A 25,444-nucleotide genomic window follows, 5' to 3' on the forward strand; every position below is an offset into this window, starting at 1 on the left:
TAAATTTACTAAGAATTGTGTTTGGGCGAGTTTGCAATCTCATGTGAGTTTAGCCTGTATTTCCAACTCGCAAATTTACTAAGGGCAAACACATGTGAACTCGCAGGAAACAGACATCAAAACTCTCATGAGTTTACAAAACACAAACAAATACGCCATCGGCCAGACTTGCAAGTACTTTCCATAGGAAACCATCCAACTCACAAATTTAACAAGAATCGAGTTTTGAAACTCGCATGAGAAATGACCAAACTCACCCCAAAATAGACTTTTTCAATAGACGACCTCCTGAGGTGAGTGTTTGTGTGAGTTTGGATGTGTTTGCATGTGTTCACAGGTGTTTCAAGTTGCAATTAGTAGGAAAACAATGATGATGTCTTTTAAAGGTGCTAAATGAGATGCATTGATTTGTGTGCAGAAAAAATGGCAGTATATACTACCATTGCTATTCACTGCATGTGGCTGGGATTTCAGAGGCTCTACCACCAGGCTGGTAGGACTCAGGAGCAAGAAACTGAGCAGAAATGGAGGTAATGCAGGTATCACAAATGCTGCTCAGGCCACATTTTTTTGGATGTGTTTGAACCTGAACGCATTGGCCAATGGCGAAGTCAAAAAGATGTCCCGGATGAACTGTAACAACATATTCCATTTATATGACCAAGTCAAACTGGACCTAGACCCTGACACAGCACATTCCCACTCTGTCACTGGCTACTGGTATGTTTTCTGTCTATAACCAGTAGAGTTCTCGTGATATCCCAGTCAACATTCTCACGGTACATACAGTAACTCTGGTAATGGCGGCATTTCAGCCACTAATGGATACCTGCATCTGCTTACCTAGCAGGAGTCACAGTGGCATGCAGTCAGGGTAGATTTTTTTATAGCATTGCGGGCATGCCTAATGTCCTGGGTGATATGGCATTCTTGTGGTCGGGTCAATCTGCTGGCAGCCTTTCGTCCAAACAGCATGTGGTGGGATTTCATGACCTCCTGCATAATGACCATGTTATACTCCACAGAAAAATTCACATTGCGCCCCATCTTGGTCTTGCCACGCTGCCTGGGCGCCTCATCACTGTTACCTGTACTGTCCTATAGAGTATCTTGTGTTGCAACCTCCTACACCTCACTCTCTCCCTGCCTCTCCTCTGCCCTGGAAATATTCCTTTCCCCCTCCCTATACAAACGCAAAACACACTGAAAAAAGACAAACACTAACCTCCTCTCCTAGTACCCACACACATGCCACACACACAAAACACACTGACAGGACAAAATAAAAAAACACAATCAAGAAAAACAGAAAAATGCTTTCTAAGAGCTTACAATCTACAAATACAGACAGATATGTTGACTTTGTTGGAGGTTGAATACTTTTGCAAGCCATTCTATATATATGTGAGAACAGATTGGTTTATGTAAAACAAGTGGCACCCAAGAACTATTGGATGATATCAGAAGAGAACCACTGGGAGCAGTCAGCGTGAATGTGAGCAGTTTGCTAAAACGACGATTAGGAGTAAATCTGTATCACGGTGCGTCCGTCATCCTCATCCTCAGCCAACCACCTTGAAATGAAAGAGATATGGAGGTTTAGATTTACAACTACAATCCCATAGGTTAAACGTGCATAACCATGATATTTGGAAATACACATATTATCCAAAGAGTCTGGTATATAACCAAACAGTCATGTACAGTATTCAGTTAATAAAAATGGCATTAAGATGGACCTGTCGTCTACACACAATGGAGAGAGCCCTTTTCTCATGACAATGTTGCCTATCAGTTACTAAAATCATCATCATCACTCTTTGCAAAAACTCCCAGAAAACGGAGCGAAACCAGTTAGAGACACTAACAAGTGTGGATCTATTGCTTGGTGCCCGCAGTGTATAACAACTTGCCTGGAGACATCACTTTTGCTGACCACTTACCGCAGAGGTGTGCCCCTACACAGATGCTGCATGGTGACACCAGGAATACCGGCTCTGTGTAAAGGGGAGAGTTCAGCCACCTGACTGGTGACAAGTAGCCGCTTATTGTCTGGGGACGTGGCATAACAAACTGTAAGTACACAGCTAAACAGCACAGTGTTTTAAGCACCTGTGCGAATGATCTTACACAGGTTCAAGGCACTAAGGTGAATTTAGCCCAGGAGTACCTGTTAACTGGGCCAGAAATAACAGGACCCAAAAAAGAATAAATCTGCTGTGGTGAGCTTCCATTGTAATGGCCATTAAAGGGGATCAATTTATAGATCCTTGGAGTATAACAATAAGATACATTATATTTTCTATTTGTCTTAATGGTTTTTTATATGCCATTTTATTGTGATTTTTTATAGGAATATACATTGATATAATAGCAACCGGTTGCAACCTTTGTACTGTTACATTGTGCAATAAATAAGTTTATATAAGTATTTTAGAGTATTTGAGTGTTTAATTCACATGCCAGACCTCTTTAATAATTAGCGCAAAACTAATATATATTTATTGTTGTACTGTGTCTTTGTGGAAACAGATTTGTGTGTAGTCACAAACACATAATAGTTTCTGCAGCTGTGAACATACTGTAGAAAAAAACTCTCAATGATATCATATTTATACAATGGTTTAGTATCAGAACCTGATTTGAGTTTGTTTTGTGTACTAAAATCCTCATGCCTCAGTGTTTTATTAGGTTCTGATGAACTGTGTGCGCATCATGCATCAGCGAAGGTAAGCTGACAGGCTCCGTATCGGATCAGCACATAACATGGCTGTGTGCAGCAGTGACTCCTACCCTCATGGATGGTGGAGGTTGCTGCTGTCTGTGCTGCCGCTGCCTGCACTGCAGGTTGGAGGAGAGGAGGAGACAGTAGTCCTGGGCGGGCAGCCAGATCCTGGCGCTTGCGTAATGGCACATGTGCAAATGCAGCGATGGGACCACACATGCACAAAACACTGGCTTTTAGGGACTGCATCGGCAGCAGCCCCTGGAAGCACGCTCTGCTAATCGCACTCCAGACTGGCAGTCTCAGGAGGAGAAAACACCTTCCCCTGGGACTGTCTGTCCTCTGTGTGACTGGCAGGTAGAGCTTCCAATGGGAAGTCACTGCCTGTCACAGTTTAGCCAGTATAGTCACGGACTGCAACTGGCTCACTGATGTGGCGGATCTTACTGGGGAGGCTGTAGCCCCAAGGTAAAATCAGCCACTGTCTGTGTGTATGATAAATCAACTAATTTCAGTTTCTGTATGTAGTCTCTAAACTGCTTCATGAATTTTAATTGAATGATCTAATTCATAAACAGCCTTCTCATTTGACACTTTGTACACATGCAGAACAACTATGAACAAGCACTGAAATGGATTGCTTACTTATTCAATCTGCATTTGCACTGCTTTTAAAAATGCTTTAACTGCGTTTAAAAAATATACTAAATATATATAAATTGCTTTTAATTGTGTATGTGCAATATATGGTGCAATACTTGTATGATCTTATCAAATATGACTGCATGCAAAAAAAAAAAAAAAATTAAAGTGACCACAATGTATACATAAAAATGCCAAACAGATGGCAGCAAATGCATAAATAAAGTCATGGAAAAGTATGATCACATAATGTATATTTAGTCAGCTCTCCGTAAGGGCTCTATTTACTACAATCCGCATATTGAATGCAGATTGTAGTGTGATATTAACGACTGAATTCGCATTGCGAATTCAAGCAATATCACAGGGAATTCATACAAATCCCTTGCAGGGACAGAGCTTGCGATAAGGCTCTGTCCCTGTGAATCCCATCCACACACTAGTCACTGTATTTTCGGAAAAAATACCTTGACAAAGTGCCCGCTCATGCGCCGACCGGCTACTGCTGCTACCCCCCCGATGCTAAGCCGCCCCTGGCACTAAGCCCCGCCCCCGTGATCGCAGACCCCCGCGACTCCCCCACTCCCCCCTACCTTAATTACATTTACCTGCAGTCACCGGTGCTCCGGTGATGTCTTCCATGCCTCCGGTCAGGTGATATCCCATACTGCACTGGGACCCGATCAGCTGATGACCAGGCCGCAGTGCAGCATGGGAGACCAGCTGGCCGGAGGGAGGACATCACCCGGAGCCCCGACCACCGGTCCCTGGACTCAGGTAAGTGAAGTTTTTTTTTTTCTATTTTTTTTTGCAGTGAATCAGCTTGCAGTCTGTTTAGACCACACAGCTGATCACTGGGACTGGCTTCGGGCTCTGCTCTGCTTTTTAGAGCAGAGTAGGAGTCTGGTAACTGGGGGAGACCCTGGATAACGCCACCTCCAGGTGGCGTTATTATCACAGGGCTTTCCTCGGTATCTTTTTACAATTTGTTTTTAGTAACTCTGGTCAGATCACATTTCCCATTACAATTATGGGAAATGCGATCTGCTTACTAAAAATAAGTGATACTTAGGGGTTGGAGTAGAAGTTTACGAATTCTACTCCAATTGCCCTGTAATAACTATAGGTGATACTAAGATAATGTGAAAAGGGTGTGAAAACACCCTTTTTCACTTTATTTTAGTCAAAATAATGTTAATAAATAGAGCCCTAAAAATCCAACAGTTCAGCTATGCATTCCTTGTATCTGCTACATCTTGTACAGTATGTATCAGCCAGGCTGTGCTGGCAGTTTCGCCTCTATGAAGTTCCCATTCATAATTTGCAACCTCAGTGAGAAGTGCATTACCGGAATATAATAGACATCCACCAAATCAAGGGGAACACCGAACCCCAGGTAAATACTACTAAGTATTATTATATAGTGTATTGATCTCCACCCAATACTCAACTGACATTACTTAACATTTACCTGTTACAGGAGAATACTGTAATTTCATTTGTGGATAACGTGATGATCTCAATCTTTTCCAGGAACCAGCTGCTACCTGCTTGCCAGAATAATACAGCAGTTACCAGGAATGAATATAGAGAAAAACATATATCTAATAAAGGCAAACATGTTACAACCATGCACTTTTCAATGTACTTACTGTACATCAAATTGATTTTTATTTATTTAGGATTACATTTAAAGGTTAGACATGTAAACCCACTTGTGATATAATGTATAAATAAGTTGACTAAACTTTTGTTCCTAGAGACCTACATTAAAACTGAAGCAACATAATGTATTTATTATTTGTGAGTCATAGTGTCCTCCAAGTAACAGGACTGTAGCTTATCTTTGGATGTGCCACTATTGTAGTTACTGTAAGCTGCCTCTGATCCAGTGTTTTCCATAGTCAAAAGAAATGCTCACAAATACTGATTAAACCAGGTTTGCTTTAAGAGAGTATTGGTGCCAAGGAAACATTTACATTTGTGGGCCTTTATACCTCCTGTGTCTTTTTTAAATGAGCTAAGATACAGAGGTAAAACTCGTCAAAGAAAGCTACTTATTATTCCTGGAATCCAAATGCACCAGAATTTAGGGGTTACGTGTTGAACCTTGGCTCAGGTCTTCCTGCAAACTTCAGATCCCCAAATGATGCAAAACGTCATCTACTTGGTGCCGGACCTCTCGTGTTTTAGATTGCGTCATCTTCCCGGCGCCTTATCTCCCGTGTTTTGTATTGGTCATCTTTCCGGCGCCGGATCTGTCGTGTTTTGGATTACGTCATCTTTCCGTCAGCGGATCTCAATTGTTTTAGATTGCATATTAAAGTCCGTCCCTCGTGATCGGACGCCATTTCACACTGGAGACTGTAGGGAGTGGTTAGTATAGGGGCACTTTGTACTAAACAAAAAATAATTAAGAGCACTGAAGGCAGGGCACTGTGTAGTGTGGGCTGGCTGCAGCACTCACACAAGAAAACGCCATAGGAGTGGACTGCCGCACTGTGTTTGTTACTAAAATGAAAAAAGCCTATTGGGTTACTCGTTTATAAAACAAAAAAAAGATTATTATAATGTCCTTATTAGGGTGCCATCTGGCTAATACTAGGGGCCTCATTCATTAGGGATCACTATTGTGATTACGCACACAGATGGCTGATTGTTGCATACTGCGCATGTGTATGCATTGCAATGCGCAAAGGCACCACTGCAATCACACTGCGATCGCAGAGACCATGCAGACCCATCGCAGAGTGATTGACAGGAAGTAAGAGTTAGGGGGTGTTGACCGGGGGGTGATCAGTGAAACGCAGGTGTGCAAGTCCGTTTGAATGAGATTAGCAATTTCTTAGTAAGGTCAGACCTATTGTAAATGTGCGTGAGGGGCCGATGTTACTTGATGTTCCCAATGTATACGCAGGATTGCAAAGTATTACGGATATGCGAAAACAGTAGTGGGCGTCTCTGCTGGCCTTGGGCGTCTCTATAATAGCTTTGCGATGGCAGTCATTACCAAGGTGCCATCTGCCCCCCCGGGCCGGTATGATTTCTGTGTTGTGGGGCCGCCAGTTAACAGCCGCCACATGCTCCATATGCATCTGGTGACATGCAGAGACATGCAGAGGCCACTTGGTTGTGTTACAAGAGTAATCAGCGTGACCGGCCACGCTCATTATCTTTGTAAGAAACTGACCAGCCTGGGAGCATCCTCTGTATGTTTACCGGCCGCCAGACATGTGACTAGGGTCGTCACCCAGGACGCAGGTTACCGGCTGCCAGACATATGACTAGGGTCGTCACCCAGGACACAGGTTACCGGCCACCAGACATGTGACTAGGGTCGTCACCCAGGACACAGGTTACCAGCCGTCAGACATATGACTAGGGTCATCACCCAGGACACAGGTTACCGGCCACCAGACATGTGACTAGGGTCGTCACCCAGGACACAGATTACCGGCCGCCAGACATATGACTAGGGTTGTCACCCAGGATGCAGGTTACCGGCTGCCAGACATATGACTAGGGTCGTCACCCAGGACACAGGTTACCGGCCGCCAGACATGTGACTAGGGTCGTCACCCAGGACGCAGGTTACCGGCTGCCAGACATATGACTAGGGTTGTCACCCAGGATGCAGGTTACCGGCTGCCAGACATATGACTAGGGTCTTCACCCAGGACACAGGTTACCGGCCACCAGACACGTGACTAGGGTCGTCACCCAGGACGCAGGTTACCGGCCGCCAGACATATGACTAGAGTCGTCACCCAGGACACAGGTTACCGGCCGCCAGACATGTGACTAGGGTCGTCACCCAGGACGCAGGTTACCGGCTGCCAGACATATGACTAGGGTCGTCACCCAGGACACAGGTTACCGGCCGCCTGACATATGACTAGGGTCGTCACCCAGGACGCAGGTTACCGGCCACCAGACATGTGACTAGGGTCGTCACCCAGGACGCAGGTTACCGGCCACCAGACATGTGACTAGGGTAGTCACTCAGGACACAGGGCCCTGTGTGGGTGTCGCGACGGCCACTTGTCCTTTCCTGCCCCAATGGCCTCCTCCTGCATGGGCTCCATTCCCCCCCATCGGCACCACTTACTGTTGCTGTCAAATGTAGAGGACATCAAATAAGATGTTGCAATATCAGCAGCTGCCAGCGGGAACCTGCACTGTCTGGAGAGAAACTGCACCTGCTGCTGGAGTGAGAGTGGACTGGAGGAGCCACCAAGCTGCAGTATTGAAACAAAGGAAAACTCCACAAGAAATCAAGTAAATTAACTCCTGCAGGGGGGGGAGCAGTAAATTTAAAAATACTCAGATGGGGAGGGGGCATAATAATGGCTATATAGGTGGGGAGGAGTGCACAGCAATGGGTATATAGGTGGGGAGGGGTGCACAGCAATGGGTATAAAGGTGGGGAGAGGGAAATAATGGGTATACAGGTGGGGAGGAGCAGGGCCGTAACTAGGGTAGTGTGACCTGTGCCATGGCACAGGGCACCGCAGGACAGGGGACGCTGTATGGGCCTGTCAATTTTCCAGTTAATTATCATTCTCACTTGTAGCTTCCTCTTCTTTTATCCCCAGCATCTCCTGGCCTCCCCTGTCTCTTCCCTATCCCTTCCCCATGAGGCCATGGCTCTTTATAAGGTGCACTATCTTATGTCCCTATTTAAAAAATGGGGAGGGAGGCACCAATGCTCTATCTGGCACAGGGCACCAAAAAAGTCTAGTTATGGCTCTGGGGAGGAGGGCACAGCAATGGGTATACAGGTGGTGAGGACGGCACAGCAATGGGTATACAGGTGGGGGAGAGGAGCACAGCAATGGGTATACAGGTGGGGAGGGGAGCACAGCAATGGGTATATAGGTGGGGAGAGGTGCACAATAATGGGTATACAGATGGGGACTGGACACAATTAGGCATATTCAGATGGGAAGGGCTGCACAATAAAGGGTATACAGATGAGATAGGGTGGAGGTCTCAATAAAGTGTATACAGATGGGGAGGAGTTGCACAATAAATATACACACGATGCCCATTTTTCCGTCACAGGTGTTTTTAATATGAAAACTGGGGAGCCACTTGTTTGTGTTGACTCCCAGGCTGAAAGTTGCCAGCCAGCCCCTGGTCATTACCATATTTCCCCAACAGACCTGCATGCGTAATCGCAGCTGCGATCACATTAGCGATCCGTAATGAATCAGGTCCTAGGAGCGCTGTGAGGGAGTTTATTGTTTGTTCAGGGGGCACTGTCAAAAATGTTAATAATATAAGACTTATGTGTTAAAAAATGTAACACTATCATTACTATATATTTATTTATTTATTTTTTTGTTCAGCTATATTTGTTTCTTTGAGTCAGTGAGGGTTTCTATTGTTTATATTAGTGTTATAATACAAAAGAAACACAATTTGGGATAGGACTTGTGTTAATGTGGAGTAGATCCAGATTTAAGGCTTGGGAAGTGTTGGTATAAGGATTTTTTTGATTGAGGTAGACTGCAGTCTGGTCCAAGAGATTGTGATAAGGTAAGTAGCTCATTAAACACAAAGAATCTCCTCTCTAGAACTGGGGGCTTTCTGCCGTCCTTGGATACCATGTAGGGCTGTGAGCCTCTCTTCTATAGTCCATTGCAAGGAGACTCAAGAAGAGCCAGCTGTACTGGTGGTCCCCATGAAAATAATGTTTTTTTCCCTGGACTGAGAAGTCTGTGTCATTGCAAATACAGTAAGTTCACGTGGCTGATCATTTATTAGCCCCCAATTAAAAAGCTCATTTCATATCTACTGTATGCACAGTGATGGGACACAATGTGAATTATAGTCTAGTTTATCTACAGTAACAGATTCAGGCCAATAATGGATGTGAGTGCCTAAAGATTTTGAGAAACAGATAACATTTTAGCAGCAGTAGTTCTCCAAGTAATAACAAGTGGATTGTGGTATAGCCTATCTAGCACTTTATAAAACTAATAATAATATTGCTTGTAAGTAACATAAGGTATAGTTTTTTTCTTCATTTAAATTCAGACTATGTTTATGCTTTGGTATGTGAAATCCGCTTGCATTGTTAGTCACTTATAAACAGATTTAACAGGTACTCAATTATTTCTTGCAATGCTTTGTTTGATTTCAGTTAATTTTCTGTCCCAGTAAATAGCTTCCCTCACTTGGCTGCCCTCAGCTGGCTGTGCCTGAGGGATCTGTACCTTAGCTTATTAGGAGAAATGATTTCCCTTCATCCTGCCCAGGACAAATGTGAGAGCTCAGAAGTCTATGTATGTGAGCGTCACCTTTTGTGACACTGTATAAATGATAGAAAAAGTTACAAAGAATTGTCCTTTTTTACGGCTGCAGATAAGTTCATATTAGGTTACACTTCCATTTAAAGAACACTTTGCTGTACAGTTGTACAAATCCTTATCTGTCCATTTATTTTTTGGAAGCTGTTCTCAATCTTTTTCTTTAAATTGCAAGTAAACAAAACACAAACTCCTTATAAAACACCACTTGTACTGCATTTTTCAGGTGCTTGCTAAAAGGGTCATATATATATGAATTTACCACATTTGTGCTCTCTATACTTTTGCTGACAGTTATGTATAGAAAAGCTACATTATGGATAAAGGATATATTTTATTTTTCTCTAAAGTTGTGTTCAGGACATTCATAGACAATAGATTGCTGCCATTTTGTAGATTCCCTATAACGAGCCTATGAAGTGTGTAGAGACGCTTATTGGCACATGAAGATGAGCAGGACTGAATAATATGAACTTAGGCAAGTCAGTGAGAATCATATATATGTTGCCAGGTGCTCATGTTGAAGATATCCTGGTGGCCATACACAAATGTACATACTTGTTGTCATACAAAGGGGCTGATTCTGAGTAGGACGCAGCCGCGTCCCTGTCTATTGGAGGTTGCCCATGTGTGACTTTATGTAAATGCCGCTACAAAGTCCTTCCCTGGTGTACATCTGTGCGTCCGAATGTGTCCACTGCCAGCATCCGTACACACTGAAATACCTTCGACGCCCCATCGAAAATTGCACCAGCCCTATGACAGGTGCAATTTCTCCATCTGAGGGCCTCATTCAGCAAGGATCGCAGTTGCTAATATGCACGCAGTTGGCCAATTGTTGTGTTCTGCGATTGTTGCGATTGCAGAGGTTACGCAGACCCATCACAGAGTGATTGACACCGTTTCAGGGGATATTCAGTCGGGAAGCTGGCGGACTTAATCCCGACAGCCGTCTTCCCGACTACTTAATCCCGGCGAGGGTTAAATGACAGGCATCTAAATTTAGATGCCTTTCATTTTACCGACGCTGGGAGACCGTTGCTCGGCATCTTGATCGAAGACATGCCGGGCGCCAAGCGCGAACAGCTGCGCGGGGGGGTGGGTTAGGTTAGGGGCTCCCGGGGGGGATTTAGGGTTAGGCACCCCCCTGGGAGGTTAGGGTTAGGCTAGGGGGAGGGAGGGTTAGGCACCCCTGTGGGGAGGTTAGGGTTAGGCACCCCCCCGGGGGACTTAGGTTTAGGTGGCGGGGAAGGAGGGGTTAGGTTTAGGCACTTAGAGGGGGGATTAGGGTTTGGCACTGGGGGGAGGTTAGGGTTAGGCACCCCTAAGGGATGGTTAGGATTAGTGGGTAGAATTAGGTTAGACAATACTTACCTTGGACGATCGGGATTTGCTCCTCTGCCGGGATGCCAACCGCCGGGCATGGGTCCAGCGGTAAGTCATACCGATTCCTTTCAGGGGCGTGCATAAATCATCCACTGACAAGCCATACTCAGTCTGAGGTCTCATAGCGTGCGTGACTGTTAGTAATTTCTGAGTAAGGACAGGGCTTGTGCAAGTGTGCGTATGGGTCGAATGGTACTCGAGCTTACCAATGGTTTTGCTAAGTATTACGGATGTGCGTATGGTAGAGTGGGCTTCCTTATGTAGCGCTGAGTTTGCATTGTGATCGCAGTGGAGTGGCTTGCTATCACAGTTGAACTGCGTGCGTACGCAGCATTGCGATCCGTACTGAATCAGGCCCTGAGTTTGGCCTCCTAGGGTAGCGTTTGACCACTTTCAGCAATACGGCTGTGAAACTCCCATAACACAGACCATCTCTGTGCGTGTGCTAAGCCTCCGCCTTGTTATTGCTCAGGAACGTCCAGTACATCGGCAGTACGTGTGACTCAGCTCCAACGTGTATATGCTCCACATTTGGGAAGTGCAGTGTAAATGCACAGGATGAACCTGTATAATTGCAGGCTGGGAGTGAAAGCATAGTGCTTGCTAGAGAGAATAATAAGTCACTTCCACGCCTAGCTGGCTATGCTCATGGGATCACACTTTTAATAGACTTTAACGTTTCATATATTTTCTTAAAATGGTTATTTTGATCCTCCTATAAGTCATGAAAGTAAGGGAACATTTGAACTATGTAACTACTGTCCCTCTGATTTCCTACCAGCTTTCAGCTGAACTTCAGGTACTCTGCTAAAATACCAGCAGCTACAGGCATTACTAAAGTATGGCACCAATAGCCGTTCCGGTGTCTTATTCTACGTCATCAGACTAGGGATAGATAACTGGCATATTTGTATTAAATAAACGTAAAAATAGAAAAAATATCAGTTTTTTCCGGGAACAATGTTAATTTCAAGCATGCACAGTTTAAAGGGAAAGGAGAAATAATGTGCATGTGCAGAACAGTTCAGCACAGGACACATGGGTGCAGGAATGCCAGAGAGCGCTTAAAACATCACCACCACCGCCATTTTTGAAATGATCCTATTGATCTTTGAAACAATCCTATCGATACACCAAACTGTACCTCCAGGATCAATCCAAAAGTCAACCTGTATCGTACATGGAAATTGATCTATCTGAAAGATCGATCTTCGCTGACCATTCATATGCCAGGCACAAGATAGGTAATTACAGCCCAGCTTCTAGCTTGTCCAAGGGCTGCACTGTAATTCCAAAATTTTATGAAATGTGTCTCAGGTTTTGCTGGATATTCTTTATAGTGTAGTATTTGGTGTATTATACACATGCTGTGAATGCCGTACATTCATTAGAATAAATCAAATTATGGATACTCACCCAATCCTTTTCCATCATGACCTATTTCAATATGGGAGATTCTTTCTATGTTCTTTGTGGTTATCTTAAATGTATCAACCTGATTAAATAAAAGGAGAATGATAAAAAAAAGATGCATTGCATAAAGATGCACAACATCTACAACACATAATATTTATATTGTCACATAATTCACATAATATTATTATCTTTTATTTATAGGGTTCCACAAGGTGTCTGGAGAGCCATACAGTAATAAGCAGCAGTGCAATACAATAATAAGCAGTAGTGCCATACAGTAATTAGCAGCAGTGCCATACAGTAATTAGCAGGGCCATAGCTAGGGTAGTGCGGCCGGTGCCATCGCACAGGGCACCACAGGTCAGAGGGCGCTGTTTGGGCCTGTTAAATTTCTGTTTATTATAATTCTTGGTTGTAGCTCCCTCTTATTTCATCCCCAGGATCTCCTGGCCTCTCCTGCCTCTTCCCTGGCCCTTCCCTATGAAGCAATGGCCCTTTTTTGGGTGCATTATGTCCCTTTGAATAATGGGGGGAGGGCGCCAATGCTCTTTCTGGCACAGGGCACCAAACAGTCTAGTTACGGCTCTGGTAATTAGCAGCAGTGCCATACAGTAATAAGCAGCAGTGCAATTGACATAAGCAGATAGGGGCTGATTGTGAGTTGCAGGCACTGCCAATATTCATGTAAACTGACGTTTTTTGCAACTGTATCTAAATCCTGAAAAAGTCACATTACGCATGAATTACATGGTGTCTACATATAGAGTCGCAGGACTGATTGGGCTACACAGACTTTGGAATGTTTTAAGGGTTACTGGGTGATGACTGGGAGGTGGCTAAACCAATGCTCAAAGATATTCCGTCTGATAGGTGTGTTAGGGGAGTGTTGTGGGCGTGTCGCTGGAGTAGTTGCAAACTCAAATGCTTAACTGTGTACATTGGAGGCCATACACTGATGGATATTCTGCTCCTAGCATGGGGCAGGTGCAAGTCCCGATGATGCGTCTGCTCTGCTGGGTGCGACTGCTACCGTTCAAAGTGGGTGTGCCAGCCTAGGTGTGCAGGCCACGCCGGGTTACACCATCAGAGGGTGTGACACCAAAATAGCAGAGCAGATCTGCTATTCTGGTGTCACCCCCACAGTTGGTGTCACCGCGTAGGGCTACAGCTGTTGTGATGGATGGTGCGCACGTCATTCACACCCCCCTGTGTCCGGAGAGGCTGGGGGCTGCCCTTCAACTCTCAGAGTGCTCGGAAAGACCCCAGCGTGATGAGCATGGGGGCATGATACATGGTCATGACCCCAAAATGGCAAAGTGAAGGCGCACACAAAGGTTTAATTTCGTGCCACAACGGGTGTCACCAAACATACTATAGTGACGCCACTGAGTGTGGCTGCTATATTATATGAAGTAAGGCCGTATACTGTATATGGCATAATACAGGAAAGAAGATTCCTATTGGAATTTTAAAGTGAAAAACAACAGATGTATGTAATTTAATTTGTAATTCTGTTTTGTGTTTGTATGAAATGACATAATTTGGAGCATGCGCCTTTCACATTTATTAACAACAATGTGAAGACACAATTCTCTGTTGTGTATGTAAAACTTCAAATTATTATGTTTTGTTTTTATTTGGAATGCAGCCGGAAGAAGATTCCCATTTAATATTTATAGGGGAAAAACAGTTGTTTGTATTATCATCATTACATTATTATCTTGTGTAAGAATAGAGTAATATAATAAAAAACAAGTTATTCCTTTGTGGGGCACTCACAGACCAATTATTCTTACAATTGACAAACTTAATGTCAGCTAGACAGAGGAGATTATTACAAATATTAAAATATAACCTTTAATAATATTTGAAATAAAAAAGTTTTCTGGGAAATATAAGATAGATCTGTATGCAATCATATATGGATCAACACAAATATTAGATAAGTGAAAAGTAAAAATTGTGAAACCACTGTATGTCTCCTGTGTGTTTTATTTCTTAAGTATATATAATAATATTCCATAAAACAATGGTAAATGTATTTATTGGGTGTCTGTAGAGCTGAGGACAAATCGTACTTCTTATGATAAATAGATATGAAATCAAATAATATCCAAGTGTCTTGTCCCTTTATCCTCACTACCACCTTTATTATCAAAAGATGAAGCTGTGTATTCGATTTCAGGGATATTTAAACCAGACATATATTGTATTGCCTTAATGAGTGCCATATAATTCCATGACCCATGTCACTAGTCTGGACAAAAATATAATGTAATAATCTTGGCTCTTGATGTATAGAAAAGAACACTGTGTTCGCTTAGGAATTATTGCAAATCCCAGAACATATACATGACTTATGGTGTATTCACAACTTCCATATCACTTCCTCAAGGAGACATAAATAGAAATCATGTCTCAGACACTGACATCCTTCAAGGTCAATAGTGACTATTGGTTTATATAATAAAAATCTATTTAGGGGTTTTAATAAATCCCACAGATGTCCCAATTAACAGAGCTTTGTGGAGGATTACTGTGTGGATTGGGGTGAAATCCATAGGCTCATTCAAAAACCTTGGTCTGCATTGACGTTAGATCAAGATCTAAAGTTTGGGGCCGAGAGCACAGATCAGTTGGAGGCGATCTCCCAATTCAAGGGACAAACTGGTCCATAGCCATTTTACTAGTTCCAAATGGAGAAAACCTCCTGCAGAAGGGTCTTTTAAATGCAGTAATTGCAAGGCCTGTACTTACATGCAAAGAACTACGGAATTCACGTATAAATATCAGAAGGTACATAAAATACAACAGTTTATTAACTGCAATTCCTCGGGAGTAATCTACTGCATCATCTGCCCATGTGATAAAAAAAATATAGGGATGACATCCAGACCCCTTAAACAAAGGATTCTAGAACATGTGTGTACAATAAGGAATGTGGAGATAGATCTGAAAAGACTTAAAAAACTAACCACAGGGGCGAAACACTTCCACGATACACATCAAGGAAACCCTACTGTTCTAAGAGTTTTCGGAATAGAACAAGTGAACCTTGGTATCAGAGGTGGAAATTAAACACAAGAATTGCTCAAGAAGGAGAGCTTCTGGACATTCTCGATAGGAGGTCTCAAACCGATTGGTTTGAATGAACATATTTATTATGGAGCCTTTCTATAAATATTCAATATTTATATAATTTTTGTTATAATATGTGTTTATTACATATTTCAACACTTTTTCACTTTAAATACATTATTTTTTAACACATTCACTAGTGTGGTTTTGGTTTGTTCACTTTTATATATACTGTATATTTAATAGGATCTATAATAAATAGCACTCAAACATTATAATTTGTTTTCATATTTAATCAGACTAGATACAGTGATTTACATCACAAGCTCATATGTATTCATAGCACTTGACTATTCACATTATATATTTTCTGAGGGGAATATATACATGATTATTTCACATTTTGCACTTAATATAGACACTTATACTTCGACACAAAATATATTATTGTTTTTATATTTTTAGATATTTATACACTATTAATTATGAATTTGGTTATATACACACTTATTAATACTGGGTACAAATCTATTTATGTTCATGAAGTATATGAATTACTCTAATAAAAATCTAGAATCATCTTAAGGTTACTATTATATTAGTGAGTTATATATGGGGGTAAATACTTAAGGTGCATACATACACACAACGATTTTTTGAACGATTATCAATAACGATATAGTTTATTGTTCAATTGTTGAAAAAATCGTTCACTTTCTGAGTGAAAACGATGAACGATTATCGTTCATGCGCGTTCACGTTTGTAGTTTGTAGTTCAGTCAGACTGACCAACTGACCGATTTTCATTAAGGGAATATGCAAAAATCGTTTGTAGTTAAAAAAAATCGTTCATTACACTTCAAAAAATCTGACAGATAATCTGACAGAAAATCGTTCATAAAATCGTTCATAAAATCGTTGGTAACAAACTAGTTGTGTGTGTATGCAGCTTACCAACGATTTTATGAACGATTTTCTGTCAGATTATCTGTCAGATTATCTGCCAGATTTTTTAAAGTGTAATGAACGATGTTTTTGAACTGCCAACGATTTTTGCATATTCCCTTAATGAAAATCGTTCAGTTGGTCAGTCTGACTGAACTACAAACTACAAACCTGAACCTGAATGCCCATTGTTTTAACTCAAAAAGTGAACGATTTTTTCAACGAGTGAACAATAAATGATATTGTTATCGATAATCGTTCAATAAATCATTGTGTGTGTATGCACCTTTATACTATATCACAGTGAAGGTGATTCATAATGTTACTCAAAACATTTCTTCAGTTATAACAGGATGAACGCTAAGGGCCAAATGTAATAGGGTGAGAGTTTAGAAAATGTGAGCGAAAACTGTCACATTTTTAAACTCAGCCAATGTAATAACGTCACAGAATATGCAAACATATGTTTTTGAGACTAAAAAACTCTCAAGATGTAAATTCTCATCCAGGTGTTTCCTGTTTTGGAAATACAACTCGATCAATGTATTAGTGTGAGAGTGTTAATGCTAAACTCTCCCATTTTCAAAACTCTCACTCTATTACATTTGGCCCCATATGTGCAACTTACTGTTTAGACTCTCATTAGAATCCATTGTATCTGTAAATATTATGTAGATCTTGATGATACTATTGATTTGCATGTGTAATTTACGATTGTCACAGGTATTGGATTTTATGTGTTTGTTTACTAAAAGGATTTCCAGGCACAGCTATGAACCAATAGGAAAGCTGACAGGCTGCCCTGATTGGCTCTCATAACAGTCACTCACTAGGGAGAACAACGATTGGCTGAAGTGAATGTCCATCAACCGAAATGATGCTGTAATTGGCCAGGGGATGATATGATAGAGCCGTCAACCCAGGAGACGGGTTGACCCTATGACTAAGCTGTTTGTGTGAAACGCACGTTAGAAGACACGTGGCACACGCCATTTAGTGTGTACTATGTTTTAAACTTATATTTTGTTAACCACTATGAAACTATAATACTGTAAAAAGAAGGGTGTCTGAGAGATAGTGGGACTGAAAAGCGGGAGCATTTGACTCTCTGTATCCACGTTACTACATTATATTACATTGTTGCAATTGCATAATAACATGAGACACAATAAGCGGGACCACGTGCTTTACCTGTTAGTCTACCAAGGGTGATCACCACTACCTGATCATCTCAATATATATCAATAACATGATTGCTAGTGTTAGCAACGTATTTATTGTTTTTGTGAAGCTGCATTCATTGAAGTATCCCATTTTACATTTGTAGCTTATTGCTAGTTACAATGGTCTCTTTATGGACCAGATTACTATACAGACTGCACTGAAAGAATGATATGAAGTTATTTCTTGTGCTGTTTATATTAAGAAAGGGAAGAATAAACGGTGCCTATTAATAAGGGAATGACCCATGACTAAATAAGAAACTATATCAGCCTCATTACAAGCTCTTTGTTAATTGGGACATCTGTGGGATTTACTAAAACCCCTAAATAGGTTTTTATTATATAAACCAATGGTCACTATTGACCTTGAAGGATGTCAGTGTCTGAGACATGATTTCTATTTATGTCTCCTTGAGGAAGTGATACGGAAGTTGTGAATACACCTTAAGTCATGTATATGTTCTGGGATTTGCAATAATTCCTAAGTGAACACGGTGTTCTTTTCTATACATCAAGAGCCAAGATTATTACATTATATTTTTGTCCAGAATAACCTATTAAGTCTGGATAGTGACATGGGTCATGGATATATATGGCACTCATTAAGGCAATACAATACACCGCTTCATTTTTTGATAATACAGGTGGTAGTGAGTATCAAGGGACAAGACCCTTGGATATTATTTGATTTCATATCTATTTATCATAAGAAGTACGATTTGTCCTCAGCTCTACAGACACCCGATTAATACATTTACCATTGTTTATAGAATATTATTATATATGCTTAAGAAATAAAACACACAGGAGACATACAGTGATTTCACAATTTTTAATTTTCACTTATCTAATTTCTTTTGGATCACATTTGTGTTGATCCATATATGATTGCATACAGAACTATCTTATATTTCGCGGACAACTTTTTTATTTCAAATAATAATAAAGGTTATATTTTAATATTTGTAATAATCTCCTCTGTCTAGTTGACATTAAGTTTGTCAAATTGTAAGAATAATTGGTCCGTGAGTGCCCCACAAAGGATTAACCTGATTTCTTTATATTAGTCTATACTGTTAATTGTATTCCAGGGTGCACCTCCTATATAAATTACTTTATACTCAGTATTTCAAACTGGTATTATCAATATAATTTCTATAAGGAAGGACTTATAATACACTTATCGTGCGGGTATTCCAGATCTTTAGTCTTTAGTTTGGGCTGCAAATTCCCTGTACTCTTCATGATATATAAACTATTCTGAAATTATTAGAGGCCAATGATTACAATTAAATACAATTACGGTAACAACAATTTTTTTCAAGAATCATGAAACATTGTATTTAACTGTAATCATTAGAGCCCAATGGTTACAGTTAAGTACAATGAACACATTTTTTTTTTCAAGAATCATGAAACATACTTCCCGCAAACCACTTTATATTATTAAAAAAAATACCAGCAAGAACAGAACAAGTGGCAAACGTCAGCATTTGTCCTAATACAATCACACTGATTCTATCTTCAGATGACTAATGTATGCTAACAGAAATAATTGTTGAGAGGGATTAAGTGCTTTTAATGGGCAAATAAAAATAATTATACATTTTACTAACTGAGAGCTAAAATGCAAAATGTTCAGAATGAGCAAGAAAGTAACAAAATGCAAATACAAATTATTTCACTGCATGTGTGATTTTTTTTATTAATCCACATGTATTTGTTATAACCTCTTCGTATAATAGGAGCTAATTAGAGAGCATGGTCACTGGGATGCCAGTCTAACTGGTAAGTGCATTTGGATAGTCTGTAGTTTTATAAGAGATCACTGTGTTGTGTCACTTAATAATGGCAAATAGCTACCTGATGACATCTTGTGTCATTTTCTATAAAATCTTTTCCAAATTGTCAGGGAAAGTCTCATTTTAAATAAAAATTGCCGCTAGATACTTCCTTCCTTCTGAATGTACTTACCTTTCAAAAATACCAAATGCATAATATAACTTCTGTTGTCAATATGTCTGGTGACATCCTATGGATCTCCTCTTATTTAATATGCTTTATAAGGTAGGTTTGATTCAAAATGAATATTTAAAATAAAAAAACAGATATTCTTGGAAATGAATTCATTCTATTAGCTGCACTATGCTGGGGTTCCAGGTTATATCATCTTTTACACAAGAGCTTGATGAACCACAACCTCCATGTCTTCTATGTGTTTCACAGTCATTGTAGTATCATCTTTAGGCATGAAACAAATAGGAGGAGAAAGAAGCTATCATGGAAACAAGATTGAGAGCAATGTATGGAATTACAGTGGTATGTACTGAGCCACCCAAGGATGGGTTATGTACTGTATTACCACTTGTGAGCTAAGCAAAGCTGGCCACACACCAGACCAACTTTCCTCCAACCACCCAACTAGTTGGTTGGCTGAAAGGAAAATCCGGTAATACATGGGAGCAAATGACAAACCAGCAATTTGCTCCCAAGCACCAGAAAACACAAAAAAGGTTATTCAGGCAAGTTGATTAAATCTGTTTGATTTAAACAACAGCTTTCGTCCGTTTTTTGGTGTTTGGGAGCAAATGGCTGACTGTCATTTGCTCCCATGCATTACCAGATTTTCATTCCAACCAACCAACTAGTTGTAGGAAAGTTGGACTGGTGTATAGCCAGCTTGATAATCTATTTCCAGTAACAGAGATGGGAAGATCTGTAGTGGTTTATTAGAGACAGGCATGTTACCAATGTACAGTCAACTAGAACCACAGAGATTTCACCAGAGAGACCCAAGTTGGGACACTAGCAATAAGTATGTTATAAGGAAATGTACCTTCCCACGCAGAAGTGAAGCTTTTTTTGTTATTCTTGTTAATTAACAAAATTTTTAATAGTACTTTTATTGGTACTGGATAGAACAATTTTATATTGTAGATATAACTGAGAGAACCTAGGGGGAAATGTAATGAACTGTGACTTGTCAATTTTCGCCATGTGATTACAGCAGCAGCTATAGAAGAACCAGACAGGTGTTGCCTTTTAAAAATTCATTGCTTTATATACTGATTCAAAAATCTGCAATTTTGACAAATAGTTGTTCATTATATTCCTCCCATAATCATTGACTGTGTGAAATAGTCAGGAACTTTTTAGGGCAAAATCTTCATATAAATGAAGTACTGTACATACACACAAATACGCATGGATGATTTAGAAATTATCTTTACATGATTTGGTTTTACCTTCCCCCTTTCAAATGGATTTTTATCCTGCAGTGGCTTATTGAGCTGGACAGGTCCAAATGAGTTTCCATTATCACTAAATAAAGTGACATAGATGTTGGCATCAGTTCCTGCTCCCATAACATCACCCGTGTACACCATAATCTCCTGATCTTCCAGCTTTTCCTCCATATTTCCTATTTCACTGGGGGTAGCAGAGTGGCCATGGACAACTTGGGAAATGAGAACTTCTTTTCTTATCTCTGGTTTATCGCCACCAACTGAAAAATCCCTAAGCAAGTAAATGAATCCAAAAGCTATTATGATACATATGAGCAGATAAAACTGTATAAAACACATCTATTATACTTTATACAATAACTATACACAATAATAAAAAAGTTTTGTTCAAGATACATTCTAATAAACAATTACATCATTATTTTTTCATAATGGATTGCATATCTGTCAGAAGAACACACCTAAGCTAGGTACACACCTGAACAATGTAACAAATAATGTGACAGCCGATACAATATCACTTACAATCATACGATCCCAGAACACACAATTTTGTGTACACAGAGTTGTACCCTATGATGATGTTCATACAGTTGAGCAATTATCAGCTGACTGCGCATACGCCACGGCCGCAATGCGCGGCGAATGAATTGCGAATTGCTAGCCCAGAGGATTTATTAGCATGCGATTGATAGGCAGGGGCCATTCTGTGGAAGGTGATGGGGAGAAAAATACAGGCGTGTTGCAACCGTTTTCAGGGAATGTACCATACGCCAACGGTGATCCTGTATGCAGGAAACATGGCTCCGGCGTCTCAGATACGTGGGCCATTTTCAGTGACCATAGACTCAGTGAGGAAGTTGATATTTGCGGATATCTGCGATGGTTCAGGCGGGTATCTCAGTACAAGTCCTGGATGCTGTAGCATTAGCATATTTTCGCACATCCACAGCCGTGAAAATCGCAGCATTGGCGTACATCTCTGTATCAGGCCCTATGTGTGGTCGGGAGTACACACTACACTATGTGCACCACATTGTGCATCTCATCGTCCTGTCAGACATGCAGCACATCAGATGGGACAATGCGATGAACGACATGTGTAAATGATAGATTGGGTGTACACACTATACGATGGTCGTGCAGATTGTTTAACACTACTAAGATTGTACGATATATCATATAGTGTGTACCTACCTTTATACAGTACAAGAGGGTCATCTGACAGAAGCATCGTCCAGCAAATTCTATAAATATGTATTGAGCAAATAGATATTGTGGTAGTATTTAGTCCCTCCTAAATATCCCTGCTACTTACTACTTACAGCATGTGGAAGCTAACTATTAAAGCACAATGTATGTAAACTTACTCATTTACATCAAACACGTAGAGCTTTTTACTTGAAGGTTCCATAACATGAAGTCTTTTGATATGCAGCTGGCAATCTAAAGAGTAATTACAAGGATATTTTGTCAGTAATGATGATAATACATGTACAGTATATTTTATATCATACTGTACTTTTTTAGTAAAACTAAAACAATTTATTTTGTACTATACTTAAAGTATAAATGAAGTGGAACCCACCATCTCTGCAGCTTATTGATATAACAGCCTGATGTACTTCTCCTAGCTCAACCGCGTCTAATACAGCTGTAAATGACTGTGAAGAAAGAGCAGCCTGTTTACTGAGAAATCTAAACAGCAATAGGAACATGAGCATGTCTGGCTCACATCACAACATTTTAATTAAGTCCACCTTTAGATACAAGTAATTGAATGTAATGCATTTGTCACACATTTCCTGTCACAATGTCACACACAGTATGATGCTCGCTTTACTGTGCAGGAGATCATACTCCATTTGACTTAAATCCAATGCAATGAAGGGAAATAAACACAAACGATAACAAGAAATTCAGTCTAAACACCACTTCACAGAGTTGGGTAGAAGCGGCAGGATACAGGTTATTGTATGTCTTACCAGGGCTGAAACTAGGATTTTTGTCACCCGGGGCGAGGCCATAATTTGGTGCCCCCCCCCCCCAAAAAAAAATACAACATAGAGGACGAAAAGGGTGTGTGGTTTTGTGAAACAGTAATTCCCCCTATAACACATTATGCCACACATTAATGACCCTTATAACACATTATGCCACAGTAATGCCCCTTACAACACATTATGCCACACAGTAATGTCCCTTACAACACATTATGCCACAGTAATGTCCCTTAAAACACATTATGACACAGTAATGCCCCTTATACATTAAGCCACAGTAATGCCCCTAATTCATTAAGCCACGGTAATGCCCCTTACTCATTAAGCCACAGTAAGGTCCCCTTTACATTATGCCACAGTAAGGCCCCATAAACACTATGCCACAGTAAGGCTCCTTACACATTATGCCACAGTAAGGCTCTTTACACATTATGCCACAGTAAGGACCCTTGCACATTATGCCACAATAAGGCCCCTTACACATTATGCCACAGTAAGGCTCTTATATATTATGCCACAGTAAGGTTCCTTACACATTATGCCACAGTAAGACTCCTTACACATTATGCCACAGTAAGGCTCCTTACACATTATGCCACAGTAAGGCCTCTGTTACATTAAGACACAGTAAGGCCCCATCTCCCTTCTCTTACCTGCCAGGGCTGTGCGGTGGGTGAGCTCGGGGGGTGCGGAACGGGACTGCCACATGCTGGGGAACTGTCAGTATTGCCGTCATTGTAATGTGGCGCCGCTCGTGAACCAATTGGAGTTCACGGACCCGCAGCACTGATTGGCTTGCGACCGGCACCACATTAGACTGACGGTGTCTCTGTGCAGCAACCTAGCCTACCGGCACCCCCTCAAATCCGGCACCTGAGTCACGTGCCCCCTTAGCCCCCCCCCCCCCTAGTTGCGGTCCTGAAAGAAGTATACATAACATATACCAATATGAGAACAATATAATTGTACACTTTAAAACATGAGCAAACTAGAGGTTATTTAGATTTATTATAGAGATCAACTTTTTTTTAAAAGGTTTATGTCTCCGGCTAACCTTGACTTTTATCTATAGCTGGCTGCCATGCGAACAAGCATTCTTTTTTTGATGACTAATCAAATGGAATGAAATGAAAGTACTGAGAATAATCTGGAGCTTTGTTAAATCTATTGTGACTCACTAACTAGTTCACTTACTGGGTACATTGAGAACATGTACTTTAAATAGTGAAAAGTAACTAATAAAAACATAGAATGTTGTACAATAGTGACGTTTAATGTCTTATACAGTATATTAGCAGCAAAGCAGTTAAAAAAAATTAGAGAACTTGAGGGAATTCAATAGAACGGCTGGCACTGGTGTAGATCAGACATTGTGAATATGGTGGTATAGATAATAAAAAAGGCGATGTAACTCTGGTACATACAACTCTGCTTCAGCACCTATGTGTTGATTTAAAGAAAACAATTGATGAAGGCAGTCTTGATAAAAAATAAAGTATATGCCACCAGAACTCTCATTCATGTCATGTCACTCTGTCATAATTTCTGGCTTAGACTACAGTAACCTCCTCCTCTCAGGCCTCCCTTGCCTTTTCCCACTTCAATTCATTCTTAACATCTCATTTTCTTCTCCCACCATACAGCTTCTGCCTCCACCTCTCCACAACCACTTTCACTGGCTCCCCATACCTCTCAGAATCCAGTTCAAACTCCTCACCCTAACCTACAAAGCCTTAAATTACTCTGCACCTCCTTACATTTCCAACCTACTCTCTGCCCACATTCCCTCCTGCCATCTTTGCTTCTCCTCTGACCAGCGCCTCTCCTCCACCCTGGTCACTTTCCCTAACACACAGAGCCGGCCCTAGGCATAGACATTCCAGGCAAATGCCTAGGGCTTTTAGAATGCCTAAGGGGCATCCTGTGGCTCAGAACTATTAGCGGTGCAGCAGGTCCTCAATGCACCAGGTCCTGCGACAAAGAAGGGGCCTGTATTGCTAATAATGAGTCACACTGACTCATTATTACAGTAGTATTCTGCGCTGCGGCTGGCCGCGGGTAGTCTGACTGTGGCCGGAGGATCCTCACTCTGACCAGGCTGTCACTATACAGCCTCACACCCAGACTCTCCCCCCTGAGTCTCCGTTCCCCCGCTCTGTCTAGACTACATGCACACTTGTTTCCCTGCCTGATACCACTCCCCCTAACCTTGGGTCTTCGCCCTGTCTATTCTACATGCACACTGCTTTCCCTGCCCGAGACCCCGCCCCCTAACTACGGGTCCCCATCCCTTCCTCTCCAGTCTATCCACTGTCATCTCACTCACAGGCTCTTCTATTTTCTCTCCTTTCCTGTGCCATGGAGACCAGCCCCAGCAGGGACCACACATCCTCTTCCAGGACAGGTAAGTGCCAGTGTCATCTAGGGGGGTGGTATCTGTATGCAATGGGGAGAGGTGTATTTGTTT

The 25,444-nt window shown here is 41.2% G+C and overlaps 1 protein-coding gene across 1 annotated transcript in view; it reads right to left on the reverse strand.

Annotated features, from left to right (window-relative positions):
* Positions 1–1,519: 1,519 nt before the first annotated feature.
* The window catches only part of RP1 (RP1 axonemal microtubule associated), a 668,735-nt gene continuing 644,810 nt past the window's right edge, over positions 1,520–25,444 (reverse strand). Inside the window, exons 54-59 of the mRNA XM_088469748.1 lie at positions 22,563–22,638; positions 22,345–22,420; positions 20,975–21,245; positions 12,484–12,562; positions 4,839–4,914; positions 1,520–1,574 (exon numbers count right to left, since the gene is read on the reverse strand). Of these exons, the coding sequence (XP_088325874.1) occupies positions 1,520–1,574; positions 4,839–4,914; positions 12,484–12,562; positions 20,975–21,245; positions 22,345–22,420; positions 22,563–22,638 (633 nt within the window). The remainder of the gene's footprint in view (positions 1,575–4,838; positions 4,915–12,483; positions 12,563–20,974; positions 21,246–22,344; positions 22,421–22,562; positions 22,639–25,444) is intronic.

This window comes from Taudactylus pleione, unplaced genomic scaffold (assembly GCF_031769625.1).
Source record: "Taudactylus pleione unplaced genomic scaffold, aTauple2 ptg000093l, whole genome shotgun sequence".
NCBI lineage: Eukaryota > Metazoa > Chordata > Amphibia > Anura > Myobatrachidae > Taudactylus > Taudactylus pleione.